The 24,802-nt window shown below is 35.3% G+C and overlaps 5 protein-coding genes across 11 annotated transcripts; 3 read left to right on the forward strand and 2 right to left on the reverse strand.

Moving 5' to 3' along the window:
- Positions 1–693: 693 nt before the first annotated feature.
- On the forward strand, positions 694–3,960 carry LOC105156137 (D111/G-patch domain-containing protein). The gene is made up of 4 exons (XM_011072187.3): positions 694–1,103; positions 1,256–1,309; positions 2,057–2,170; positions 3,618–3,960. Exons 1-4 carry the CDS (start codon positions 993–995, stop codon positions 3,741–3,743), a joined length of 405 nt encoding a protein of 134 aa, XP_011070489.1. The 5' UTR covers positions 694–992; the 3' UTR covers positions 3,744–3,960.
- An 810-nt stretch (positions 3,961–4,770) lies between these two features.
- LOC105156138 (uncharacterized) lies at positions 4,771–7,157 on the forward strand. Of its 5 annotated transcripts, XR_016064084.1 has the most exons (3): positions 4,771–5,335; positions 5,514–5,637; positions 6,887–7,091. XR_016064084.1 is itself a non-coding variant. In XM_011072190.3 (2 exons), the coding sequence occupies exon 1, from the start codon at positions 4,840–4,842 to the stop codon at positions 5,332–5,334; it is 495 nt and encodes a 164-aa protein (XP_011070492.1). In that variant the 5' UTR covers positions 4,771–4,839; the 3' UTR covers position 5,335; positions 6,804–7,157. The 5 variants fall into 5 exon arrangements, 4 of the variants coding, with proteins under 4 accessions (XP_011070492.1, XP_020547516.1, XP_011070493.1 ...); XM_011072190.3 differs by lacking the exon at positions 5,514–5,637 and having other exon boundaries at positions 6,804–7,157; XM_020691857.2 differs by lacking the exon at positions 5,514–5,637 and having other exon boundaries at positions 6,815–7,157.
- A 638-nt stretch (positions 7,158–7,795) lies between these two features.
- On the forward strand, positions 7,796–9,168 carry LOC105156139 (uncharacterized). The gene has a single exon (XM_011072192.3). It carries the CDS (start codon positions 7,931–7,933, stop codon positions 8,831–8,833), a length of 903 nt encoding a protein of 300 aa, XP_011070494.1. The 5' UTR covers positions 7,796–7,930; the 3' UTR covers positions 8,834–9,168.
- A 3,300-nt stretch (positions 9,169–12,468) lies between these two features.
- On the reverse strand, positions 12,469–18,021 carry LOC105156140 (Radical SAM superfamily protein). Its single transcript, XM_011072193.3, has 6 exons — positions 17,336–18,021; positions 15,094–15,184; positions 14,723–14,880; positions 13,590–13,761; positions 13,128–13,238; positions 12,469–12,834 (listed from the first exon to the last, which is right to left on the reverse strand). Exons 1-6 carry the CDS (start codon positions 17,830–17,832, stop codon positions 12,748–12,750), a joined length of 1,116 nt encoding a protein of 371 aa, XP_011070495.1. The 5' UTR covers positions 17,833–18,021; the 3' UTR covers positions 12,469–12,747.
- A 955-nt stretch (positions 18,022–18,976) lies between these two features.
- On the reverse strand, positions 18,977–24,565 carry LOC105156141 (ribosomal RNA small subunit methyltransferase J). 3 transcript variants are annotated; one of them, XR_847347.3, is made up of 7 exons: positions 23,909–24,565; positions 22,643–22,741; positions 21,361–21,538; positions 20,878–20,975; positions 19,628–19,689; positions 19,326–19,527; positions 18,977–19,245 (listed from the first exon to the last, which is right to left on the reverse strand). XR_847347.3 is itself a non-coding variant. In XM_011072195.3 (7 exons), exons 1-6 carry the CDS (start codon positions 24,365–24,367, stop codon positions 19,404–19,406), a joined length of 1,020 nt encoding a protein of 339 aa, XP_011070497.1. In that variant the 5' UTR covers positions 24,368–24,565; the 3' UTR covers positions 18,977–19,245; positions 19,380–19,403. The 3 variants fall into 3 exon arrangements, 2 of the variants coding, with proteins under 2 accessions (XP_011070497.1, XP_011070496.1); XM_011072195.3 differs by having other exon boundaries at positions 19,380–19,527; XM_011072194.3 differs by having other exon boundaries at positions 18,977–19,527.
- Positions 24,566–24,802: the final 237 nt, after the last annotated feature.

Below are 24,802 nucleotides of genomic sequence, written 5' to 3' on the forward strand. Positions count from 1 at the left end.
ATGATAGAGGTTTGAAATTGTCAATTTTGTCCTGATTGTACTTTTTAAAAAAATAAATAAAATTTGAACGAGGTGGATGGCAAATTTGAAAAATTATAAAAAAAATTATTCACTTAATCCATAAAAAATTTAATTTTTTTAAATAAATAAAATAATAATTTATAGTCCACAAAGGCATTTTGGTCAATTAACCATAAAAATTGAAAGGAAATCTAACGAAAACTAATTAATTGGAGTAGTTGTTAGACGATCGTTAAAATCAGAAAAGTATTGGTATTTGGTTTTGCAATACATTGCACCATATAAAAAAAACTCATTGTTCTTCGCTGCAGGGGTTGCAATGCATTGCACTTTTTCTAAAAAGTTTGCAGTGTATTTGGTTTTGTTTATGGAGTGTTTTGTTTTCGTATTTTGGAAATAAAAAAGATAAATAAGTGTGTGTTGAAAATGAATGGTATGTTCGGATTGTGTTTTGAGGTAATGTTATATAGTTTAAAATAAGTGGAGTATATTCTTTTGTTGGGATTTGAGATATAAAAATTATTGTTTATTATCAGATCATATCTTTTTTAATATATTAAATATTCATTAGTTACATAAATTAATATATAATATCTTTTATGTATAATTATTAATATAGATTTAACGTATATTATATATTTATATATCATATATATAAACAATGGGGGGGGGGGGGTGTTGACAGCCAGTATCAGAGGAAGAGGAGAGAATGGGGTCAACCTCATGTGGTGCAATATGATTATCAATATTGTAGCAATCCTAGAAGAAATCCAAAATTAATCCTGGACCCCCCCGACTCCTTTTCTTCTCAGTAAACAGGGCCTTATAAGTTTCTTCTTTCCCCAACCAATTTGATTTCAACTTCTGCTATAGAAAACCTGTGAAATTGCTGCAGATTCTTCGGCAAACTGCTCGAAAAGCAAATTCACCGATTTTGATTTTTTCTTTACTGATACCAATTTTGTTACGCAATGGAAACGGCGGTTGACGAGGGTTCCTCTTTGGGTTTGGGTATGAGTAGCGCTTCAAATACGGCGTCTTCTGCTTCGACTCCCATAGACTCGTCCAACATCGGTTTTCAGGTTTGAATTTTTTTTCTGCCCCCTCTATGTTTCCGGTTCTTGCTTATTGCAATTTCATTTTTCTGGAATTTGTTTCGTTTGTTGTCTGGATTGTCGAGATGTTGACACTAGTTCTATTTTGCCTGTTTTGCCTTTGTGCTGCGTCTATTCAGCTGTTGAAGAAGCACGGTTGGAAAGAAGGGACCGGCCTTGGTGTTTCCGAACAGGTTCTTTTTATATATTTTTACATTTTTGTTGTTGAGGAGTTACTCGGGTTTCTTGCTTTTCTGTAAGATACTTCTAGGAGTTTTTCCCCTGTTAAATTTGTTATGCACATAATTATGTGGGGAGTATCAAGAACTAATTTCCAATCTACAATCTAGTTCTAGCTATAACAACTCCTAAATATCAACAATCCATTATGAACTATTATTAAACTGGCAAATACCTGCACATAGGAGGGTTGGAACCCAAAACCTCTAAAGTCTTGAACCGTCTTGCCAATACCTTATTTGCGGCTTTTGGAGTTCTTTTTTTGTTACATCCTGTGTAAGAGTATATGTGGTTAGCTTGTAATGGATTTAGTTAGTTTATGTGTGGCCTTTTGTGTTCGAATCTAGGAGGGAATAAAAACGAATGTATTGTAAGTGAATCTCTTTTCCGAAACTTTTGGAGATACACAATGTGCACACTCTGTTTTTTAAGATATGGTGGTCGTTGGTTCTAATCTTCCTGATGGTGGGATGTACGAGTTACTCTAATTCAGATTGATATGCTGAAAGAATAACAAGGATTAGATTACTGATCATCATTGGGATTACTAGATCAACTTGTGATACAATTTAATTTAGTTCTCCTAACTGGAGAATTTGATCTTATCCATTAATCTGTTGAATTAAATGCCATTCGTTTGTCCATAGTTCCAGTAGCTAACTGTTGAAACTTATCTAACCGGTTTCCACTATTTGACACAGGGCAGGTTGGAGCCTGTACAGGCTTTTATTAAGAAAAATAAGCGAGGTTTAGGAGCTGATAAACCAAAGAAGGTGTTAAAGCACTCGAAAATCCATGATGAGGAGGAACCAAAAGTAAGTTTGCATTTTCCTTTTTGGTTTATCCTTTTGAGTATGCTATTTACTATTCCATATGGAAAATGGTTAGGTGATACAAGTCTCTCTTCAGAATCCAAAACGAGTTATGGTAGAACAAACTTTCAAAGTACCATGAAGATTTTGATTAAAATAGAACTATAATTCTATAAGGTTACATTTGGATTGATGGATTTTGATTTGGACTTGAGGAAAGACTTTGGAGAAATGATTTCATAACTCCATATTAGAAGCATTTGAAATCCATTACAATTTAACAAAGCACAAGTTCAAATTTAAAGTTGAAGAATTTAAAATCAGTTCCAAACAAATCCTAAAGATTTGTACTAAAAACTTTGAATTCATAATTTCGAATCTGTCAATCCAAACGTAGCCTAAAGGTTTGAAGTTCTGAAAATCATGCAAATAGTTCATGAGACAGCATTTCAGTGCCTTAGTGTCAATTATATAATTCTGACACCTTTCCATTTCCTGAGATAGAGAGATACAAGTCACAATCACATAAGAATAAATTTATTGTTGACCAACCAATTTTTGAGAAAATGAGGTCATAGGTCACTTTGCTAATAAAGTTTTGCAGAACAAAGGTGAGGAAAGGCTGTAGGGGCACAATGTCTTGACATCTTAAGAGATAGCGTGGAGAATTTCAGACTAGTCATCTTTATTATGTTTCTGATAATATAATAAATCATTACGTTCACCATCCTTTTCCTTATAAGGGAGGGTGAATAGACTAATTCTTCTTATAAATGAGTTTGCTTATTGAAATTGTTAGTTCTTCATGGATTTAATTGAGCAAAACCCTGGTTCTCCCTAGAAGGAAAAAGCAATTGATCAATGTATTATAGCATAAACAAGAAGCTGAACTTGTGAATTTCCAATGAGTTGGTATATTTTGCCGAAATGGAATATTGTTGAGGAATATGTTATAGTATGCAAAATGCCATCACCCTTATATGCTTGGCACATGGAAATGCCTACTCATGTACACAAGGTTTAATGTACTTGCGTCCAGTTTCTGTCAATAGCATTGAGATAATTTGCCTGTACTTTTGATTTAGTCATTGCTCATATTCTAATTCAATCTCCGCACAAGTAATGGGCCATAAATCTGCTTAAATTATTTTATCCAATTTAATGTGTTGTATGAGAAAATAAATACATTAGAGAAGTGTTTTCAGTGCTTCCCTGCGACTGTGATTGCTAAAATGGAATACTTTTTCCGGAGTACTGTCTGTGAAACAGAAAACAAATATCAACTTGAGAAACTATCAAAGATTGTAAATCTCAGTTCTGTTACATTCTTGTATGATTGAGTTTTCTGGACAAGAGTCGAGTGTGTTATGGTGGATGTGTGCTTCATCGCCCTATATGATTTTACCAGAATTGACAAATGTGTTTCTCTAACGGATATTACCATTTTCAGCCGCCTAAAAGTAAAACAATGGGTATCTCCAAAAAGATGAAGAAAATGCAAGAGTTTGAAAAGCAGCTGCAAGAGAAGGAATTTGATCGAGCCTTTTTCAGGGAGTTCTGGCCAGATAACGTTTGACATCTTTGTTTCCTGGGTTAATGCTTTAGGGCATTGTACATATGATCGTAGAAGCTTGAGCTTGCACAATGAAGAGTACTACTAGCCTGTAGATTATGTCTGTACTTTGATTGAATTCATTCCTTTCCATTGTTAATGGAGAGGCAGGATGCCAAGATTATATACATTGTCCATTCACAAATTCATAATGATAAATTTATTGAATTTGTTTGGATAATTCTCTACCAAGAAATTCAATTCTTGAACACTATTTTTTATTTATGTTTTTGTGGCATTGTGATATATTTTAAATTTATTTAATATGAAAGCTAATTGAATCTTTTTAGCAGTAAAGGGTAATAAAGTACAAGACAGGATGTTAATTCTCATTTTGCTAAAAGCGTTATGGTCACAACATAAAGCATGCTATTGACGGGAAAGTGCGATTAACGAGTGATGTTTGGTAAGTCATCAAAATGGGCATCTTCCTTTGTAAATATAATGTGCCCAAAAAACTTCAATAATCTAACTAATCACATTTGATTCGAAATTAATTGATAAAATATTGTCTAAATTCGATCTGTTAATTTTATAAATCAAATTTGAGCTTAATTTTTCATTTAACAAAGTTTCAAATTCGATTCAATTATCAAAAAATGATAAAATATGAATAAAATGAGTGAACTATTCAAGTTCGAGCTCGTTTTGATTATTAATCAAATCAAGCTAAAATACAAAATTTTAAGTTCAATTGTAATTCAAACGAACTCAAACAACAATGCATCTGACTCGATTCACCTAATTTACAACCCTAACTACCACTTCCACCACCAAAAGAAAATTATAATAAATAATCATAATTTCATTCAATATTTTTTTAAAATTTGCTATCTCAACAAACTTGATGTGTTACAATTTATTAATTTTAAATATATATGGATAAAATATTACTGAAGAAAAATTTAAAGAAATTATCATATCGTATAAGAATAGATATGATTGAGAATAAGAATAAATATTAAAGATTATAATATGAGAAGTAAAAAAGTTATATATATATATAAGGTGAAACTGAAAACGGACCCTAAGGCTTTCCCTCTCCGCCAACACCAAAGAGATGAGGAAGATATCCGGCCAAGTACTCTCGACGAAGCCCGTCTCACTCGCTCGTGCAGCAAAGCTCGTCTCCCGCTTCGCCGGTGTTGACAACGGCTCCTCCTCCGCCGTCTCCTTGTACTTGCAGCGCACTGCCGAGGCCTTCAATCACTTAGTTCAGTTCCACAGCAAGCGCAAGACTGGTGACCTCGAGAACAGTCCGGATCGCAAAAGGGTCCAAAACGAGCAAACAGATGGTCTGGAGAAAAACCCATATGGAAAAGAGGCGCAAGATGGAAAACGTAGAGGGAAAAGGGAGAGAAAGACTGAGACTGGAGTTGCTGAGGAAAATCCTTTTGAGGATGAGGTAAGAGTTTCGAAGAGTGGGGCGGAGGAACAGATGAAGGAGAAAAAGAAGAAGAAGAAAAGGGAGAGTGATGGCGTTGATTTGGAGGGGAAGAGCAACAGTAAGAAGAGCAGTAAGAAGAGTAGAAGACACGAAGGTCCTGATTCTTAAGGTTGGTTGGTAAATTGATTTGGTATAATTCTTGTTGATTGTAGGAAATTGGGTTCTAGCAAATATCGCGTTTTTAGCTGCTGATTGATTGTCATCTACTCGATTGTTTTTGGCGATTGTAGTTTTTTTCTCTTTGGACATTAGTTGCCCTTATTGTTTGTTTGTTCTATTATCTGTAGTTCTTGATGATTGGACTGTTGCATTTGACTAAATCGAAAAGGAATGATGGTCATCGGCGATGATGATGAATACTGCATGACTATGACTGATGATAATGTGCTAAAATCTACAATGAAAGAGGAGGTGATTAATATTCACTACCAGGATTGATTTTGTTTATCATTTTGATCAAGGGCTTATGCTTTGAGCCACAAATTTAACTTCTTTGTTTGAGCTTTAAATCCTTAACAAATTGATCCACTTTGTCATAAATTCTACTTGTTTAATGACTTGAAATGCTGCTCTGGAGATTTCCTCTGTGCTTCATCTGTTTGTCCATTCTCATTCCCCGAGCCATGGTGATTTGATCGGGTGCATAATGTAAGAGAAATATTGAGATTGTTACTGGAAAATTTTCTCCTCACCGAACATTTTGGGCCACTTATGGTGGTCGTATCTTGAAGCTTTGAATCTCTGCCAACCTAGTTACCTTGGGTATAATTTGGGAACTTTTTTGTTCACATGTTTTTCACAATTCACACCATGCTCAAACATTTTATAGTGTAGCACCAGCTTATTCAATAAAATTCCTTGCCGATATGGTTAGTTGAGTTTTAACCTTTAATAAGCAAAATGATATACAAGAAACCTTCATTCAGCATGCAGAATCATGCATTTACTTGATCTTGGCTGATGTTTTTACTTACATGTGTTTTGTTGTTGCACTGCTTAGGAGAAATTGCTTATGACAAGAAGAGAAGCATGTCTGTTTCTGTTATAGGCATTTTACTCATTATTCTTGGATAGTGGCTTCAAACCACATCTTCACAGAGTTGATTTTCGGAAAGCTTCACCTACATCTACTTTTTCATTCTGGCCTTTGTCGTCATTCAGTTTCTCTCTACATTAAGGCCCGGTGTTAAGAGGCATTGCGTAATGTTACACTTCTCTGTCAGGACGTTTCACTATGACTTAGAGGAATGAGTTCATAGACATATGCATGAACATCTTATGGTGTTTTGTTCTTGTAGAAGTTATTGGTCCAGGATAATCAATGTGAGATTTTCTTTTTCCCATTACAAAGTCATTGTGGGTGCTACCGAATGTTCTTGTTGCATATGAATGGCAACCAGTTTGGCCATATGGAAGCAATCTTGTCTCTATATTGGAACTGTATACATAATCTGGATTTGGTCAAACTCGTGTGCCTCAACTAAGGATTTCTTTGCTTTATGCGTCTGTGTTCATGAAATAGCATGATAATACTGAACTACCTATGTATATAACTTCTGCCTATCTGAATGTAAAAGAGTACATCTAGAACTACAGTGGGTGCGAACTTCATGCCTGCCAATGAGGAACTCTGACAGGACATTACAACACTTTTCTCCAGCATGGGGTAGTTTCGGCTGTCGCGAGAATGCAACTGAAACCAGTGTATTGTGTTTTATTTGAAGAGTTGCTGGTCTTGAGAATGAACTACTTTCGGCTATATCTTCCTCCTGGTGTTGCATGAATTTTCTAGTTAGATGCGAGTGGCTCGTTTTCCAGGATTTGTATGAACTCTAGAGCTGCAAGATCATATGATTTTCCACTTAGATGCGAGTGGCTTGTTTTTAAGCTAAATTGCATTATATGAAAACGGTTCGATACGCAGTTCAATATATGCAAATGTCAAATATTAACAATTTTGAAAAGAAATTACATTTAAATGAAATAAATAAATAATAAAGTATTATGAAAATAGATAAACACCTATATTTACTGGATAGAGTTGTAACCTTTTACTTGTGAGGTCTTAATATGATTACCCATGCAAAGTTTAATTGACTGCACGGTATGATTTGATTGGCTAAAATTTAAATTGGTTAAAGTTTTCAGCGACTTACTGATAACTATTATATCGATGTTTCAAGTTGCAGATTAATTTTAATAATGTTTAAATTATGGAGAGATATTCGAAAATTTATAAAATAACGTGAGATATTTGATATGTTTTGAAAATAAAAAAGTAGATAACCTCTTTAGACAAACTGAGGAGCTTTTAATTTATTTTTAAAATTTTGATTAGAACTTTAATTTTCAATTATATTTATTAATGATTTAAGAATTTATATTTGAGCATATCACTGAAATTTTATTACTTGTAATAAAAACAAATCATTTGGAATGCAAGTTTAGGTGTAGAGTCTAAAGTGGAAAATGGCATTGGAGGGATCAAAATGGCTGGTTTTAAAATCTTAGGGACCATTTTGAAATTAAAGAAATATTATATAGGTTTTTGGAAATATTCCAAAGTTTTGATTGGTGTCTTCGAGGGCAAAATTCCCTTCTTACCCCACAAGAACCCCCAGTTTCCGGACTAATCCCAAACGCAGCTGTTCCTGTCTCGAAGACCCCCACACCACCGCCGCCGCCGGGCACTTGGTGATCGGCCATGGTAGTTTCCCGTAGAGATAGAATCAAGGAGGACGTAGTTCGGAAAGCAGTGAATGCGCTTCTCAAATGGAAGAAGAAGAAGCAGAAGAAGTTATACTCACAATCCGACCATGAGTTTGCCCAAGAAGAAGTAGAAGAGGAAGATGACGGTGATGATTTCATATACCTCTCCGTAACCCTTAAAAAGGTCCCAACACAGGAGCTTACTCGTACTCCTCACCAAATCCTCCTTCGTCACTCTCTTCTCTCCCAAGATTATTCTAGCTTGAACTGTTGTCTCATTGTTGATGGCAAGAAAATCACATCGGAAGCTGCCCACAAGATAATCAAGGCAAAAGGGATTCGCTTTATAAAGCAGGTTTTGAAGGTCTCCAAACTCAAGTCGGATTATAAGTCTTTCGATTCGAAGAAGAAGCTTTACGATTCATTCGATGTGTTTTTTGCGGTTAAGAGTGTGGTCCCTTTGCTTCCTAAGGTCTTGGGGAAGGTTTTTTACAATAAGAAGAAAAAGATTCCGGTGCCCGTGGAGTTGAGGGCCGATGGCAGTAACTGGAAGGATGAGATTGAAAAGGCCTGCAAGTCGAGTTTGTTGTGTTTGAGTGGTGGGACTTGCAGTGCGTTGAAAGTTGGAAGGTGGGCTTTAACGGAGACCGAAGAGATTGTTGAGAATGTATTTGAGGCTATTGATGGGGTGCTGGAGATTGTTCCGAAGAAATGGGGTGGGATAAGATGCTTTCATTTGAAGTTTTCCGACTCTTTGGCACTGCCTATTTACGAGTATCAGCAAACATTGCAGCCGGATGATAATAAAGTAGGTAAAGTGGGTGATGGTGGTTCTGGCTTGGTGGGAATGAAGAGGAAAAGAGCTGAATTAGTAGAAGGTTCTGGTAGAAAGAAATGACAGGATGAGAATTAGGAACGATAATTGGTGGAAAAAGTAGTGCATTATCCCATTCAGTTGCATTTATGCAATTCTTTGCATAGAGTAGTCGAGGATTGGGTGGATCCCATGGGACTTTCGGACGACGTCAACTTCAAACTAGCATCATGTGAGCTTGAAGTTCTTCAGGTTCCCAATTTTGGTATTCATGATCATGAATCTGTAATGATTCAATTATCTTTCTGTTAATGACTTCAACCAGTTTAGATGCTCAAGCGTCTTCATATGCTGGCTGGCTTTCACGAGTGCTCTTGTTCATCATTCTAGTAATTCTAAATGAGATTTTAAATTTGATATTTCTGTTTTTGTGGTTTGTGTTATAAATATATTCGTCCTCATTGGATTTGATGTGAGTTTCTTGTTAGATGATGAGTGATCGTCTTTCTTGTATGAATATGGCAGTGGATCCATCTATCAGTAGAGGAATACTCAAGCTCACTTCTTTGAATCTTGACAAGCTTATCTATGTCTGCATTAGATTTTCAATTGCCTATCGAAGGTTTACTGAGTATAAGTTCCAAGAAACTAGTCAAATTAGATAGAGGGGGAGTAATGGTTAGGTGAGTCTAGTCGTGCTGCTCGGATGCATTGAGACTGTTGACTTAGTACTTCAGAAATTAGCTTTAGCATTCAACTTCAGGTTATACTGGCTGTATTACAATATAATAAATACAGGCTATAGATTCCTTAAGAAATTAACTCTGAAACCTCATATTTATGGATTAGGCTGCCAAAATATCAAAATCATTATCAAGATCATGTAAAATATATCATTTGATGGGATCTGAAACTCTCCTGAATCGCAAATTCTCGAGAATTTGAATTTTCTCAAGAATTCATTGTCCTGGTTAGTGTAAAGCATATCCTTCCCAGTAGTATGAATCCTGATGTTTGAAAACTTAACCACATTCAAAATTCAAGACCCTCAATTCTGAATTCCTAAATTTATCTTATTGGATCTTTGGATTCTGCCACACAAACTATTTTCCTGGATAACATCTGTGTTAGTTAGTCTTTTCTTTCCATCGAATATTATTTGCACAGAATTTCTAGCAATGATTACGCCATCTAAAATTTGTTGTATCTCTGAGGTTGTGATGTAACAAGTGTTAAATTTTATATGTGCATTGTGTATAATGAAATACATCGAAGTATTATTTTATCCATAACACAAAAATAGAATGGGAAAAGGCCCTTATGGATCTTGTACTAAGATCATATCATCCATTTGTTTGTGATATCTATTATGTGACATCAACTGCTCAATTAGCTGCAACAAAATTATGTATAAACCTAACTTATCTGCTTTATGTGAAGTCTAATGATGCAGAGGTGATGGTAGCTTGTACTTGCCTTTCACTTAAATCTTTGAAGCCAAAGTTTTCTTATTTATTAATGTTGAACTATAGATTCCACCCACTCTTTATGAGAAGCTATACATACTGGTGAATGTTGCTTTCTTGTTACTGTGTAGTGCTGTCAAATATTTTGAGGAGTCGTCTGCTGTGGAGCTTCCTCTTATATGCAAAATACTCGATAGTCGTTTTTGTTCATTTCGATCCTGTTAGCAACCTGTCAGGCCAGTCGCTAGCATAATTCACCGTCCTGGTTGTGATGTCTTCTATGTGAATGGTAAGTTTGCATTGAGAGTGAACAAAATCATACACCAATATTCTTCTTGTCCATTGATGTTAAGCATCATGGTTGAGAAATGAATAAAATAAAATGCTATTGGACAAACTTTGACTGGGGCTGGGGCTGGAACCGAGCCTTCATCTTTCTCAAAATTATAGAAAAATAGCCGTAGTAAGATTAAAATGCAGTTGAATCACACCAAAAACTTAAGCATCCCAAGCAGTAGTTCTGGCAGGTAAAAGTAGATGTATCGAGGACTCTTCTTGATCTTGCGGTGAGACGGACCTCCGCGGATGGCTTGTATGCGAATTCATGGCCAACGCCTCCGCTTCTTTACCATTACTACTTTCCACATTCTCCTTCTTCTTTCCGCAACCCTTTATAAGTTTCGTGCATTTAGGAGATTTTCATCCATTTTTCTTGTGTTGAATTCTTTGAATTGTTTTTTATGGAATATAAATTATAATTTTTAATTTTAAAAAAAAACATTGAAATTTTTGTATGGAGTAAGTGGGCAAAGTGAACAATTCTAAACATCCGTCTAGTAATTACATACTTTCATCTAACATCAGGGGTTATAGTAATTTTTTTTAAATTCCATACACATGAGAAGTATTCGTGATTATGTCAAATCTTAAAAGAACTCGTTGTGATTTACCCTTATTTATATTAAAGAATTATTGAGTGGAATTATCAATTTTATTACATTTTTTTTCTTTTTTTTTTTTGGAGGGGGGTGTTGGGAGTATAGTTTCAATTATAATTTAAATTAAATATTGTTGTTGCCAAGTTTTAATACACCATGATCAATTATCTACTACCATTTGGTGCACCCCCTATTAAAATATAGTACTCCCTTTTTATCTTTTTATAGTTTGTAATTACAAAAAATAATTCTGATAAATATTAATCAATTTTGGATGAACTTACCAAACATCACTTCCATATTCCCACTTTCCCATTAATAGCATGCTTTATGTTGTCACCATAACGCTTTTAGCAATGTGGAATAACGTTTTCTTTCTTGTACCTTATGGGTACAACACCTACGTATAGAATCTTTTATTCTTTTCTTTTAATGCTATGTTTGGATCTAAGATAAAAAAAGAGTAAATTCAATTCCCCTCATATTAAATAAATTTAAAAATATATCATAATGCCATAAAAATTTACTCAAAATAAGAGAATTCGAGAATCCAAACAAATTCAATAAATTTATATTATGATAAAGGGTTAATTATACTTAAACCTCTTCTAAAAATACAAATTTTTTCCCCCCAAAAATTTTTAAAATTACATTTATACTCCTAAAAAAATTCATTGTTTACACATGATACTCTTTGTTATGATTTGGACGAAAAATTATGCCGTTAGCAAAACGAATTACATCAAATTTTAATTTTATCCCTCGTTTATATTCTCATATAATAATTTTGTACTTATAAGAAAAAATATAATGATGTTAGCATCTCTCGTTATGTATAATTATACATATATATATATATATTATATTTATCTCTTTATAAATATAAAAATATATGTGAGAATGTAATGATGGAGAACACTAAAATTTGTGTGATTCCTTTTGTTAACGTCAACATTTGCCTCTAAACTCTAACGAAAAAAAGTCAAATGTAAACGAATAATTTTTAAAGGGCATATAAGTATAATTTCAAATATATATATATTTTTTTTAAAAGTATAATTTTATATTTTTTAAAAAAATCTAAATGTAATTAACCTTTATTATAAATGGAGTAGATTATATGGACACGCTCAAAATTTAAGTTTAATTATAAAGCCAATCCTGATACTTTGTAAAATTATAAAAACACCCCTGAGGGTGTTAGTTTAATGTAATTCAAATGATGTTTTCGTAAATTTTGCAAACGAACAGGGAGTCTACTTATGACATGTAGTATCATAAAGTGTATGCCTAATTAGTTCTAACATACGAAATGTCAATGTAATTTCCCTAATAAATTTTGAAAGCCTTAAATTTCAAATTTATTGGTCCAAACACAACCTTTGAGTTCAATTCTTAAACCTAATAAATTTGTTGAGGGACAATATTCTTGGCATCCTATACTGCTTCCCAATCGTTGATGGAATGGAATGAATTCAATGAAAATACAGACATAATCTACAGTGATACTTGTAAAATTTGTGGGTTGATTATGAGAGGTTGTCGTAATCGAACTGCGACTATAGCAAAGACTATCGTTGCATCGTGCAGAAAATCATGCAGAAATCCGTGATGCATTCTTAGCTTTCTCTTTCACCATAGTCTTGACAAACAGTTCCCCAGCTCTGTACGAAGATCGAACCTGGAGAGAAACCAAAATGTTACCTAAACTGCTCATACCATGATCTAAAGTTGTTAAATGACTAATTCCAGAGATTTACAAAGAAATAACTATGAGTTGGATGTAATGATTCCAACTGCTAAATAATATCCAACAAGGTCACGTAACAGTATGAAGCTCTTACAGAAACAAAAAGGATAGATAAACTAAGGTTGTTATGTGTGCTCAATGCTACAGAATGCCTGTTTGCTTGTTCACTGAAAATTATAACTGTACATGTTAATAATCGAAGGCAATTAGGTAGAAAAGCTTACCAAGGGTCCACTAGCAACATAGCGGAAACCAATTGACTCGCCATATTCTTTCCAGAAGGCAAATTTTTCAGGGGTAACGTAGTCCTTGACGGTAAGGTGCAATGGAGTGGGCTGCAAGTAATGGACGATAGCAATTTGAATTCAGTGCTCCATCCATAGACTTCAGATTACAAAACTTCAAGTTGTGTGATCAATAACTATGGGGAATCCTCAGCTAACGAAGCATTTATCAAATAACAGGAAAAAAGGCATGAACCCCATTTTGGGATTAAAATTCATGATCAAATAGAAACTAGAATTGCAAGGGCAACACATAATGAAAGCAGTAACAAATGGATAAAAGAAATGGGAATATCATAAAGGGCAGAGAGATTGGGACTCTTCCTGCATAAAATACAGATCTTACACTAACTTCCCCTCTCCCAAAAGTGTATCACAGAGAAGTAATTCATATTAGCATACCTGTAAATACTGTCCCAGTGTCAAAATGTCAACATCAATGGCCCTTAAATCAGCCATGGCTTCCTTCAACTCATCATCAGTTTCACCAAGTCCCAACATAATAGATGACTTTGTTATCATTCCTTCCTTGCTGAGCTTTGCATGCTTCAGCACAGATAAACTTTGCTCATACCTGTAATATGCAACCAAAACATAGCATCATAGCATTACAAAAGTGTTTAAAGGCCTTTAGACTTCAGACCAAAAATGTAAAGCAATCTAACTCACTTTTATCTTATTAATCTTTCTACTGCTTACTGGTCAGGTAGTCAATGTCCAAATTTAAAGTACTTTCAGATATAATGCCCAGAATTTTGTTGAAGCATGATAAGATTATTTCCAAAAACACTCTACAAAACCCCCTTCCATGGGTTTCGCAATTGAGTACAATGTGGAATAGGTGGTCAATCTCCAAATTTAAGGCACTTCAGGTAAAACATGCCAGAATTGGGCTCAATGAAGGATTGTTTTAAAAATTCTTTATAAAGCCGCTGCTGCAATGCATTTAGGCATGGCATGTAAATTTATTACATGCCACATCACCTGGATATTGGATTAGAGACCATTTTTCATAAAAAGAAAGCAAATAGATTTATTAGAGGCTGTTTTGGGTCCCAATGAACACCCAAGAACAGTAATCCTTTTCACAAAAAGAATGTTTTAAAAGTTACACTACATGAAAAGCAATGTAGTAGGAAAGCTATGCGCAATAAAACATAGCAAGTTCTGCTTTATGAGGAATGCCGAGTAAATTAGAAAGGAAGTATCAACGTCCGAGAGGAAAATGAGAGACAGAAGAGGAGAGAAGGAACAACATGGAGCAGTTCATTCTCATGAGAGTTAGGAAAATGCATGCAAGGAGAAGAATCTACAACCCTCATTATGGTAAATACAACTGAAATATGATATTTCATTAGTGTACAATATATAGGCAACAAAGATTTTCTACTCGGAAGTAGAGCTGAGTAGGAAACCAAAGATTTAGAAACATTCAGTATCATTTTAGAAGATTGAACTTTTCCTAATGAAGTAAACAACATAAGATAATTCTTTGGGAATTGACATGCATGTGGAACCAACTAGAAGTCACTTACCCAGCCCTAGGATCTCTAACAATTCGCTGCAGTCGTTTCACAGTTTCAATATTGTGAGCAAAAACATCTAATCCCGAGTGAACAAGAGTGGACACAGCCTTTAAGTCACCTCGGAAATCAGATGTTAAACACTCAACCATGATATCAGGCTTGAGTCTCTGCCAAAAAAGTATATTGCAAGTTAGATGTGCTTACTGTAGTCATCTTAGAAGACATGAATACGTTGGCATTTTGTGTTCATATGACATTAGTATGGACAAGAATTCGCAAAGAGTATTATAATAAATACAAATATGTACATGCATCAATGAAGCATGTAGCTATCTCACTTGGATCAAAAGAAATCAAGTTCCAGAAAACATAGAAAGCACCTTCATGGCTTTGACTGTTTCGGCAAAATGGCCACTTCCACCATCAGGTAGATCATCTCGGTCAACACTGGTTAGAACAATATAATCCACACTGAAAAATTAAAACCAACGCAATAATGAGTCCACTATAACCAGCATACAATGTCCCTTTAAGATAATGTCATCGAGTAGACATAAAACATATACTGGAGATACTTTTGTATTCACGAAAGGAATTAATGCATTTCAATACTTGATAACTTTAGCAATTTGAGTTTTATGCATTATCAGATAAACTGGTAAAATTGGTTTTTCACTCTCCACAAAAGACTAGACTGGGGGAATGAGCAAGCACTTGAAAATTAAACCAAAGAAAAAGCTACCCACTCGTATGGCAAGAGAACATCCGAACTGGAGTTGTCTGCTCGTACTTAATGTGAAAAATATCTTGTAGCAGCTTGCTAGCTTCAATGGTTTTATCATATGCAGAGCATTAGTATTTATTTTCTCCTTATGCTCCTCATTTCTTTAACTTCTTTAACATAGTTTGTCCTATTTTGCAACAAGAAAACATTCGGAATATGATATGATGTGAAGAAATTATGGCAACAAATGAAATATTTATGCCTAACACTAGAAAAATGTGGGTTATCCATAGTTGTAAATGGCACGCACCACGGCACAAGGCGCGTTCATAATAAAAATGGTAGTAGATGCAATGAATAGTTAAAAATATCTCAAGGATAAAGCCCCTGAGGTCCAAATTTTTGTACATCTCTATGCAGAAAGTGAGAAATAGTGAATCTGTTCTATACCTGTTTAATTTGAAAATCAAATCCTCTATATCACAACAGGCATTAAAGGCCTGGGAATAAAAGAAATAGAGCTTTCAAGCCTCTATCACAGTATTTCAAGGGGTAGATTTCAAAATAGCAAAGTTCAAAATCTTTTGGAAGAGTAGCGTCATAAACCATGCACCAAAAATTAAGGAAAAGTTCTGACATGAAATTGTACAATATCCTACTTAATAAAATAATTGATATTTAGATCTTTTATGGGACTCATATTTCACAGTCAAATAGATACTGTTTTCAGTTTGAGGGGACACAGACATTATATTCCCTTCTTATTATGGAGAGCGAGTGTTAAACAAGGCAAAGTTTTGTAGTTTAACAGGATAGAATCTGTAAAGAATTTTGTGAGGCTAAGAATATAATTCTTTTGTGTCAAGTTAAAGGTATTATGCTCTTTTTTAGCATTTGTCATGCATAAGTATTTTCCATTGAACTAAGGGGTTAGCTTTGTTGTTTAAAACCTTTAAACACAGACTAGGTAGTTAAGTTTGGGGAGTCTAAGTTACTAACGGCACTAAATCACTCAGCTTCCACTAATTCAAAGTTGCATCATACTATAATTCAGAAAACCAACCATGAGAAGGTAAAGACTTGCTATACAACGGTAGTGTTATCGCCATGAGAATTTGATAATTATTCCAGAATCTGCCAAACCCCTTAATAACGCCTCTCCGGTCTCCACCTCCCTTTTTTCCTCTTGGGAGTCTGTACTCCATAAGGACAATAGTTCCCTTTTCTTTATTGTTAATACACATCCCTTATAGAGCCCATTCTTTCCAATAAAATAGAGTTAAGTGAATCATTCCCCAAAAAAATTTCTAATCCTACTATTCAGCTATAAAAATATGGTTCAAGCTCTTTGACTCCAGAGACATGGTTAGTTACTATACAAAAAATCTCCCACAAATAATGCCAAAAGAGGTGTTACGAGCTCCCTGAATAAATGTTATTGGTTAAACTTTTTTCTCACTACCAATGTGATATGGTTTTATTGTTAGCATCTCCTACTCATGAACCACATTATGCTGAAGAGGGTTTCTTATAACACCCCATGGACCTCATTATGCTGAATAGAGTTTCCTATAGGCTACATTTGGATGGATGAATTAGGATTTTGCGAGCTCAAGAATTTGGACTTCATTATAAACTGAAATTACACCGACAAGCGCAATGGATTTGAAACTCTTGGCTTCAAATCCATGAAGACAAACACAACCCATAACCAGCTCTCCTAGGATATTCTCACTTTTCCTGTGGCTAATCCGCATTCATGTTCTATAATGTACCACTTCTCCTCACAAAATTAATAAACAAAGCAACACAAAAACACAATAAAAGTGATGGAAATAAAAGCACCTAGTACCCTTTAGATAGTAAAAGAAAAATATAAAGTCAAGAAGCATTAGTACCCCCAGCTCGCAATAGCCTCCGCAGTGTTGTAAGGCTCCATGGGATCAGGAGGAGGTGGGTTCCTACTAGTCTTCACGGCACAAAACCGGCATCCCCTCGTGCAAGTGTCGCCGAGCACCATGATGGTAGCGGTGGCAATGCCGTCACCGCCGCCATTCCAGCACTCCCCGATGTTGGGGCACTGAGCTTCCTCACAGACGGTGTTGAGTTTGAGCCTGGACAGAGATTCCTTCACCTCCTCGTACTTGTCCCCCTGCGGCGCCTTCTGCCTCAACCATCCGGGCTTCTTCACATTCGGGTCCCGCCCCGTGTGAGGACCCAACCCTCCCGGGTAAGGCCCGCCAACCTGGAGGGCCGGCGATTTAGGCTCTAACTCGAGGTGGGATTCACAGCGAACACTAGAACTCAGCGATTTGAGCTTTCTTGTACGGTTGTGCGGAGGATTGGAGGCGGGAAATGGAGAAGGCAGGCCCTTGGAAATACATTGGTGGATCATTTTTCTCCTCCTTCAGAGATTCTCCTGCGAAATCGAAACGAATGGGGTGTGTTGAAGTGAGGAGCGATGATTCATTTGGAGGAGGTGAAGATATTTGTGTGTGTTACAGCTTCCGCCATTGGAATCTCCGTAGCCTTATTCAACTGCAGTTGGGACCTTCTTCAGATGGTTAGTGGGAGAACGGTGTGTGTGAGAGCCTGGTTTTCCCATTTTGTCCTCGCAGTTACCTCACTCATTCATTTTACCCCTCAACTGTGATGATTTTTGGAGAAAATTTTAAATTTGAGTACCATAATTTTTTATGCTTACAATATTGATATCACAATTTAAAAATCAGTTTAAAAAATATTTTAATAACAAAATATCTATAATTTTTATATTTTGTTAGAAATCTAACGATAAGACACACGTGGCCATTAAATCAAACACCTTCATATCATGAGGTAAAAATTAAATAAATTACAGAATCAAAATTTTAAATTTTTTTTAGATTTGTAACACAAAATTAAAACTACAAATATTTAGTTTTTATAGTACATATCATAATATATTTCAAGTTATTTTTCAAAACATGGTACTGATATTTCAAGATACTAAATCACAATTTTCTCATATTTTTATCTTGTGTCAAAGAGTTAAAAATAAGTAGTATAACTTAATGTATTAGCTGATATAATAAGGTTAGAACTTAGCTAAAATTTTCCAAAAATTACAAATCATCTATAACAATTATACCCTTATAACAAATAAATTAATTTTTTTTATTTTTTAAAATATGAGTTATTCATTTATATTTTTTATTTATAAATATTTTAAAACATAAAATATTAATTTTTATATGCACATAAAAACGACATGTTACAATAGTTAGTAAATAAATAAAAAAGGAGAGCTGTTTTCTTCCATCTTTGATCACTAGTTTCCCATCCAAGGACCGGAAACAATGTTTTATTTTTCTTTTAACTATAGATTCATACATTTCATAAGATTTGCGAAATGTCAAGTGATAAAATAAAAAATCCCACTTAATTTTTGGTTTGCCGACATCAATGTTTCCGGCCAACTCCCGGCATACATTTGTTTGTAAATGATGCAATTTTCTGGGAGAACTTAGCTAAAATTTCCCAAAAATAAAAAGGTAACAGAAGATAATATAATTCTGTTATTTTGAAAGACTCTCAAGTATAATTCATCTCAAAACATATGATGGCAAGTTTGGCAACACTAAGAATGAACCCGGTATATATCTACTTTAACTAGCTTCTGCTTATAAAATGAATCATCAAACATGTACTTAAGTCAATGAATTGTATCACCCCAGCTCATCATTGAAGTGGACTTTGCTCATAAGATGTTTTTGTTTGGGAACTTTGATGTAAAAAGCACTAGATCAAGCTTAGATCCCTCATCATCCTGCAGCAAAGAACTCATAGGATGAAACCGATTCAGTTGGACAAAAAGAATTTCGTCGTACAACTAGGTCAAGTACTGACATTGCAAAAATTCAGTGTGTGCTTCTCAAGTACTCCTCATATCAACTAGATTACCCTTGTAACGGGATGGATGGAGCATCAAGACGTGTCTGATGGTTCATCACTCGAGTCTGTTGCATCTGAACCATCAACCATTTTTTCTAGTGAATCCATATCCCCGGCTTCTGAAACAGTGTGGAGCCTAAGCTTCTCAGCATCTTCACTGAAAGGGGTTTCAAATGACAAAGGTGTCGATCATCACCAGTACAGAATGTGGATCGAGTAGAATTATGTTCGTCAAAATTTAGGAAAAAGATACTTACTCTGCTACCCCAAATATCTCTTTAACAGTTAAGGAGCTGTCTCTTGAACAGAACTCTGGCAGCTGGCCCATCAGACAGAAGAATGATTAGCAAACGTTTAAGGAACTTGAAATTTTGTAGGACTCATTAAGAAATAATTAAATCAAAACTGCCTAAAATAGACATTGAAGCAGTCACAAGTTGGAACCAGCCTCAAATGTCTATGCCTTCATCAGAGCACATCCACTGAGGTCCAGTCGACTTTGTTCTTTATTGATTAGTAAAACTAACCCAACTACTACCATTTGAAACAGACTGGCCTGAAGTTAACTAAAACTTTTATTAGCGTGCCACATATGCCCTGAAACAGGTTCAGCTCAGCCAGGGAAAACCTGCTCATTATGCACTCAAGGAACGAGCATAAAGCTAATTATATATTCTGGAGACTAGGAGCTTTAAAGGCGTAGATAATTGTATGCCTAAGATATTTTTTAATTAGCACTGAGAGAGGCAATTCAATTGGATTCTCCGTGATTGTCTTAAAGGCTATGTATGTTATTTTACATCTAATGACACTTCAACACAAGTAATAATAGTGGGCCATTAGTTTTCAGGGAGCTATTATAGAACATAACGATTTATATAGCGATATAGAATTTCGATTTCTTTATCATCTAAATTCGAATATTATTCTATTCGATAGTCAATCTTAACTATTTTTAGATAGTCAAATTTTCTTTTTTATTTGTGATTTTGAATTCACATGACATTTGAAATTCTTTTTGTTACACTTCTATATTTTCTATCCTATATATTTCTAATTCTATATTTCTTTCGAATTATTTAATTAGTTATAACTAATCAGACATTCCTCGGCTTTCATTCGTAAAAGGGTAAGTTAAGAAAAAAAAAAGAATCGACCGTTCAAGTATCCCAAATTGCATGGGAAAAATGGCAGGAAGAGAAACATCTATATGGGGTATATATCAATCTATATTGAATTGCCGATACAGAAATGATAAAATCCAATTTGATTGGATCAAATATGGGTTTCCTATTTCCTATAGGTAAGAAAGAAAATACTTTTTTCAAGATAGTAATCGCTATCTAATAAATTCAAGGGCATTCCTAGCATTAGATGTGTTTATTTTGTTTATTCAACAAACATAAAGGAAAACCTTATTTTGAAATGGCCATAGTGGCATTCCTTGTAACATCCAAAATAAGGAGGGATATGAAAATGATAGCATACACAAAGAGCAGAACCTTACCTCAGATAGATAATACACCTTTCCGAAAAGAGCTTGCACGGCAAGTTTTCTTTTGAAACCCTTTTCAGAATATCCTGACATATCCATGACCACTGGACCTGTAAAATGCGTACATATTCTGAATTAGTAAAAAGACATGCCTTGTTGACATATTAGTGCCATATATTTATTTTCTTGCTTCGTTGGTGTCTTTCAAGTGTGTAAAAAAGCAGCTAAAAATCATTGTCCAAATCCCCCTCCACATCCTTCATGGGTCCAACTAGAGATTACATCAGCAAAAAACCTAGCGCTTATGTATTATTTTCAAAGTTGACTTGACAATCACACAGTCGCATTTCTTAGTTGCAAGTTCACAGAAACCTATTAAATTGCAGAACAAAAAACTGCAAGAGTATCGTTTAGAATCAAGAATGGCCTTTAGAACAATCCAACAGAGGACAATTTTAATCAAAAATTACAGAAGCTGATGAAGTTTTGTGCTACCTTTCTCTTTCACAATCCTTCTTGAAATCTCATTCAGAATTCCAGCTACTTGGGAATCATCCAACATTGAACTTTTTCTGAACTGGATTAAGTTAGATACCAACTCTGGATTAAATGGCTTCTCGTTCAACACGTAGCGAACGTATTTCCGAAAAATCTCCTCCATGTCAAAACCTGTCTGGAAATAGAGCAATGTGGTGAGATCAAGTAATTTGCAATAATTTATGGTTTTTATGACAAACATAACAGAAGTCAACAGCAGAAGCACAGTACATAATTTGATTTAACAAACCAGGAATTGTACTGACAGAATCATGGGCATTAATGATCCCCAATCAAGCTTAACCTATAACAGTGCCAAAGTAATATCCTCAACCACACCCATATTCCTCCACCTTGCAGCCTAGCAGGAAGATGCATGTATGTGAAATAAAAATAACAATTATATATCACCTTTTTAAAGGCCAAAATGCAATTTTAGAAGATATAAATTAACACTATCTGCAAGTGTAAAGCCATCATCTTTCAGTCAGTCTCTTGCAGTATATCAACTTAATTAAATTGGAGCTTTCCAGGTCTTATATAATCTGAAAAGATCTCCCTAAAACAAAATTGATTTCTCTGCAGCTACTTATCTTCATTGTCGTGGAAATCCATAGAGCAGCGTGAACAAAATTCTCCATCCATGTTAATTTGTATATTTAAAGCGATCAATTGACTGATCACCTCGAGCATTGCAAGCTACAGTATCAACAACACAACTAAATAAAGGATTTTAATAATCTTAAAGATATTCAAATAATGGTGGCCTTAATATCAAATTGGTTTCAAAATAAGATTCTTGAAAAATGAACAAACAATTTGTAATAATTGCTTCTAATCCCCTTGTCCGCTCCAAAGATGTTGAGAATTTTTTAGTCATTCCATCAGATACTCATAGATTTGCCACCAAATCATTTTAACCACCTCCACCCCCCAGGCGCGCCCCAAGTATCAGGTAGTATGATTCTGCAATGCAGAGGTATCACATGAAAACACTTTTCAGGACAGAGGTCTGGAACAACTATACCAGTAAAGCGAAATATTTACAAACCAGAAACCCATAGGTGATGCCTGAGCTGAATTAAACAAGAACCTATCAGGTTTTGATATCAGAAAAGTAAAAAAGACATCAAGAACATAAATTTAGTTTGACTTCTGCACCTTCGCCAGAGACACATTAAGAGCTCTGATGGAACTCATTCAAGATCAATGTGTAAGACATCTCCGCTAAATAACTCACCTTTTGCTCCAGCCCCTTTAAAGCTGATTGGTCTACTTCATTTGCTCCTTTCTCAAACAGCTCGTCTATAGATTTGCATAACATCGCATTTTTATTGACCTGAAAATGTTTACCTTTGTCACATAACTATTGTGGAATGGAAATGTATTATGGAGTTTTCAATATAGATCATGCAGTAACAGCATAACTTATTAACAAGACGACATGAGAAATTAGCAACTATCTATATAATATGATAGTTAAAACATGTTTCAATGCCAAATTCATACATGGGGGAATGCAGAATGCTGCAAGTAGTCAATGGAACCAGCTATACTGCTTACTTGTTTGAAAACATATTCCTTCTACTGAGGAATGGAGCAGCATTCTTATCTTATTGCACATAACTAAGATAGCATGTCAATTTATGTTTAAGTCAACAAACTTCAGCAGATATCTACATTTGTTCAAAGAATCCTGCCACTGGCAAGATTTGCATGAAGAAAGGTCTCCAAAAACTAATAGGCTCTCATCTAAACAACTTTAAAAACAGGATCTTAGAATTCGTGGCGTCAAACAAGGAAAACATGAGATGCCCCTTTCATTTACTTGAGAAATAAAATCAAGAAAACTAGAGATAAGTTCGGGTTTGGACTTGCAAGGTTCTATTTGGTCTACAGACACTGAGAGGAAGGAGGATGGAAGGGGGAGGTAGAAAGGGAGAGCACATATTCCCTCTAAAGCACTGAATCTTACTGTAGTTCATACGAAACTTGGGAAAGTTAGAGATTCAAGAAAAGGAGAATTATTTCGATTTCAAGTTATTACTATACTTCCGTGTTTCATGGTTCAGACGTTGACTTGAGGTTATTTTGATAGTTTTAGCAGCTTAGATCTCCTGATCTACTCAATGTACAAGAAAAGTGAAAGGCCTTAGCTTTGCTCCATGTACTTCCTCGTCTGCATGTCTTATAGAGCTGTTTGGCAAACATAAGAACCATTTTTAGTAAGCATTTCTCGTCATCACTATATATTCATTTCCTTTGTGGAGGTATCGTACATCATGACCTCATCTTCCATCAACAAGAGTAGGACCATTGAGGATGAATAAAAATACAACTCATTCTCCATTTCCTCATGATAGCATTCCAAAATAGCAGAAAATAACAAAACCGATACCTAATAGAGATATCTACAAAATTCAAAGCACTGTATTTATCCTTGACACTGAAACGGCACAAAAATTTGAGAGTAGGAATAACTTAAAAAAATCATAAGAAGACGAACCAGTTTGCGGCGTTGCTCCCTGGGAGAGCTGAACTTGCGGACGGTCTTAACAAAGGCCATGACGAAGGTAATGCCAAGATAAGCCAAGGGGACAGCCAGAACCCAAGGCAATGAGCTCTGGCCAACACGCGGGCCCGGAATGGCCTGTGTAACGGAGCCCGTGAACTCCACCAAATCCAAAGCCTTCTCCTGTATCCATGGCAACTCCTCCTCCACTTCCTCTTCCTCCTCTTCCACCTTTTGTTCCTTTTTACCGGAAATACTGCTGTTTTTATCACCACTCGACAATGCTTTAGCTAAAATCGGCCGAGAAGGCGAATAAGTTAACGACGAGAACGAAATGGACAACGGAAATTGAGAGCTCCGCCTTCTGTATTTGGGGAAGAGAGAATTATCAACATTTCTGGAACTATAACGAGTACAGCAGCAAGTATAAAGGCTGCCAGTGCAGGTGGCCATGAGGGTTAGCTTTCAAACCGATGGAAATGGAATTAGGCCGGCTGAACACGGCGGCGGCGGGCGTCGCAGTTGGAAACTGGCGGAAAGCTCCGAACCGGGCGATAAAGGAGAGAGGGTTCTTTGCGCAACACAATTCCCAAAATCAATCTCACAAGATTTCTCTATATAATAACGAAATCCAAATATGAATACCTTCCTACTCTCCTTAATTTATTTAAATGTTATAAATACAAACTCAACTGAAATTAGTGACATCTTATATTAATAAAATTGCATTTTAATATTCTATGTCAGTGAAGAGCCGGGAAGGAATAATAATAATAGGGGAAAAATGTTGCGCACCACTGTGATATGGGTAATGTGCATGATATTCCTATGATATAAAAAATACCAAATTACCTCCTTGTGAACATTCATTGTAGGAGTTGAACCCCT

Source organism: Sesamum indicum, linkage group LG2, assembly GCF_026168435.1.
Source record: "Sesamum indicum cultivar Baizhima isolate 11 linkage group LG2, ASM2616843v1, whole genome shotgun sequence".
Lineage (NCBI taxonomy): Eukaryota > Viridiplantae > Streptophyta > Magnoliopsida > Lamiales > Pedaliaceae > Sesamum > Sesamum indicum.

Coding starts and splice junctions, on each gene's coding strand:
- LOC105156137 (XM_011072187.3), top strand. CDS start 993: ATGGAAACGGCGGTTGACGAGGGTTCCTCTTTGGGTTTGGGTATGAGT. Junction 1,310..2,056: donor GCCTTGGTGTTTCCGAACAG/GTTCTTTTTATA, acceptor TATTTGACACAG/GGCAGGTTGGAGCCTGTACA. Junction 2,171..3,617: donor ATGATGAGGAGGAACCAAAA/GTAAGTTTGCAT, acceptor TACCATTTTCAG/CCGCCTAAAAGTAAAACAAT.
- LOC105156138 (XM_011072190.3), top strand. CDS start 4,840: ATGAGGAAGATATCCGGCCAAGTACTCTCGACGAAGCCCGTCTCACTC.
- LOC105156139 (XM_011072192.3), top strand. CDS start 7,931: ATGGTAGTTTCCCGTAGAGATAGAATCAAGGAGGACGTAGTTCGGAAA.
- LOC105156140 (XM_011072193.3), bottom strand. CDS start 17,832: ATGATCCACCAATGTATTTCCAAGGGCCTGCCTTCTCCATTTCCCGCC. Junction 13,762..14,722: donor GTTAGAGATCCTAGGGCTGG/GTAAGTGACTTC, acceptor TGCATATTACAG/GTATGAGCAAAGTTTATCTG. Junction 12,835..13,127: donor ATGTTGCTAGTGGACCCTTG/GTAAGCTTTTCT, acceptor GTTTCTCTCCAG/GTTCGATCTTCGTACAGAGC.
- LOC105156141 (XM_011072195.3), bottom strand. CDS start 24,367: ATGGCCACCTGCACTGGCAGCCTTTATACTTGCTGCTGTACTCGTTAT. Junction 22,742..23,908: donor GGGAGCAACGCCGCAAACTG/GTTCGTCTTCTT, acceptor AAACATTTTCAG/GTCAATAAAAATGCGATGTT. Junction 20,976..21,360: donor AAGGATTGTGAAAGAGAAAG/GTAGCACAAAAC, acceptor CGCATTTTACAG/GTCCAGTGGTCATGGATATG.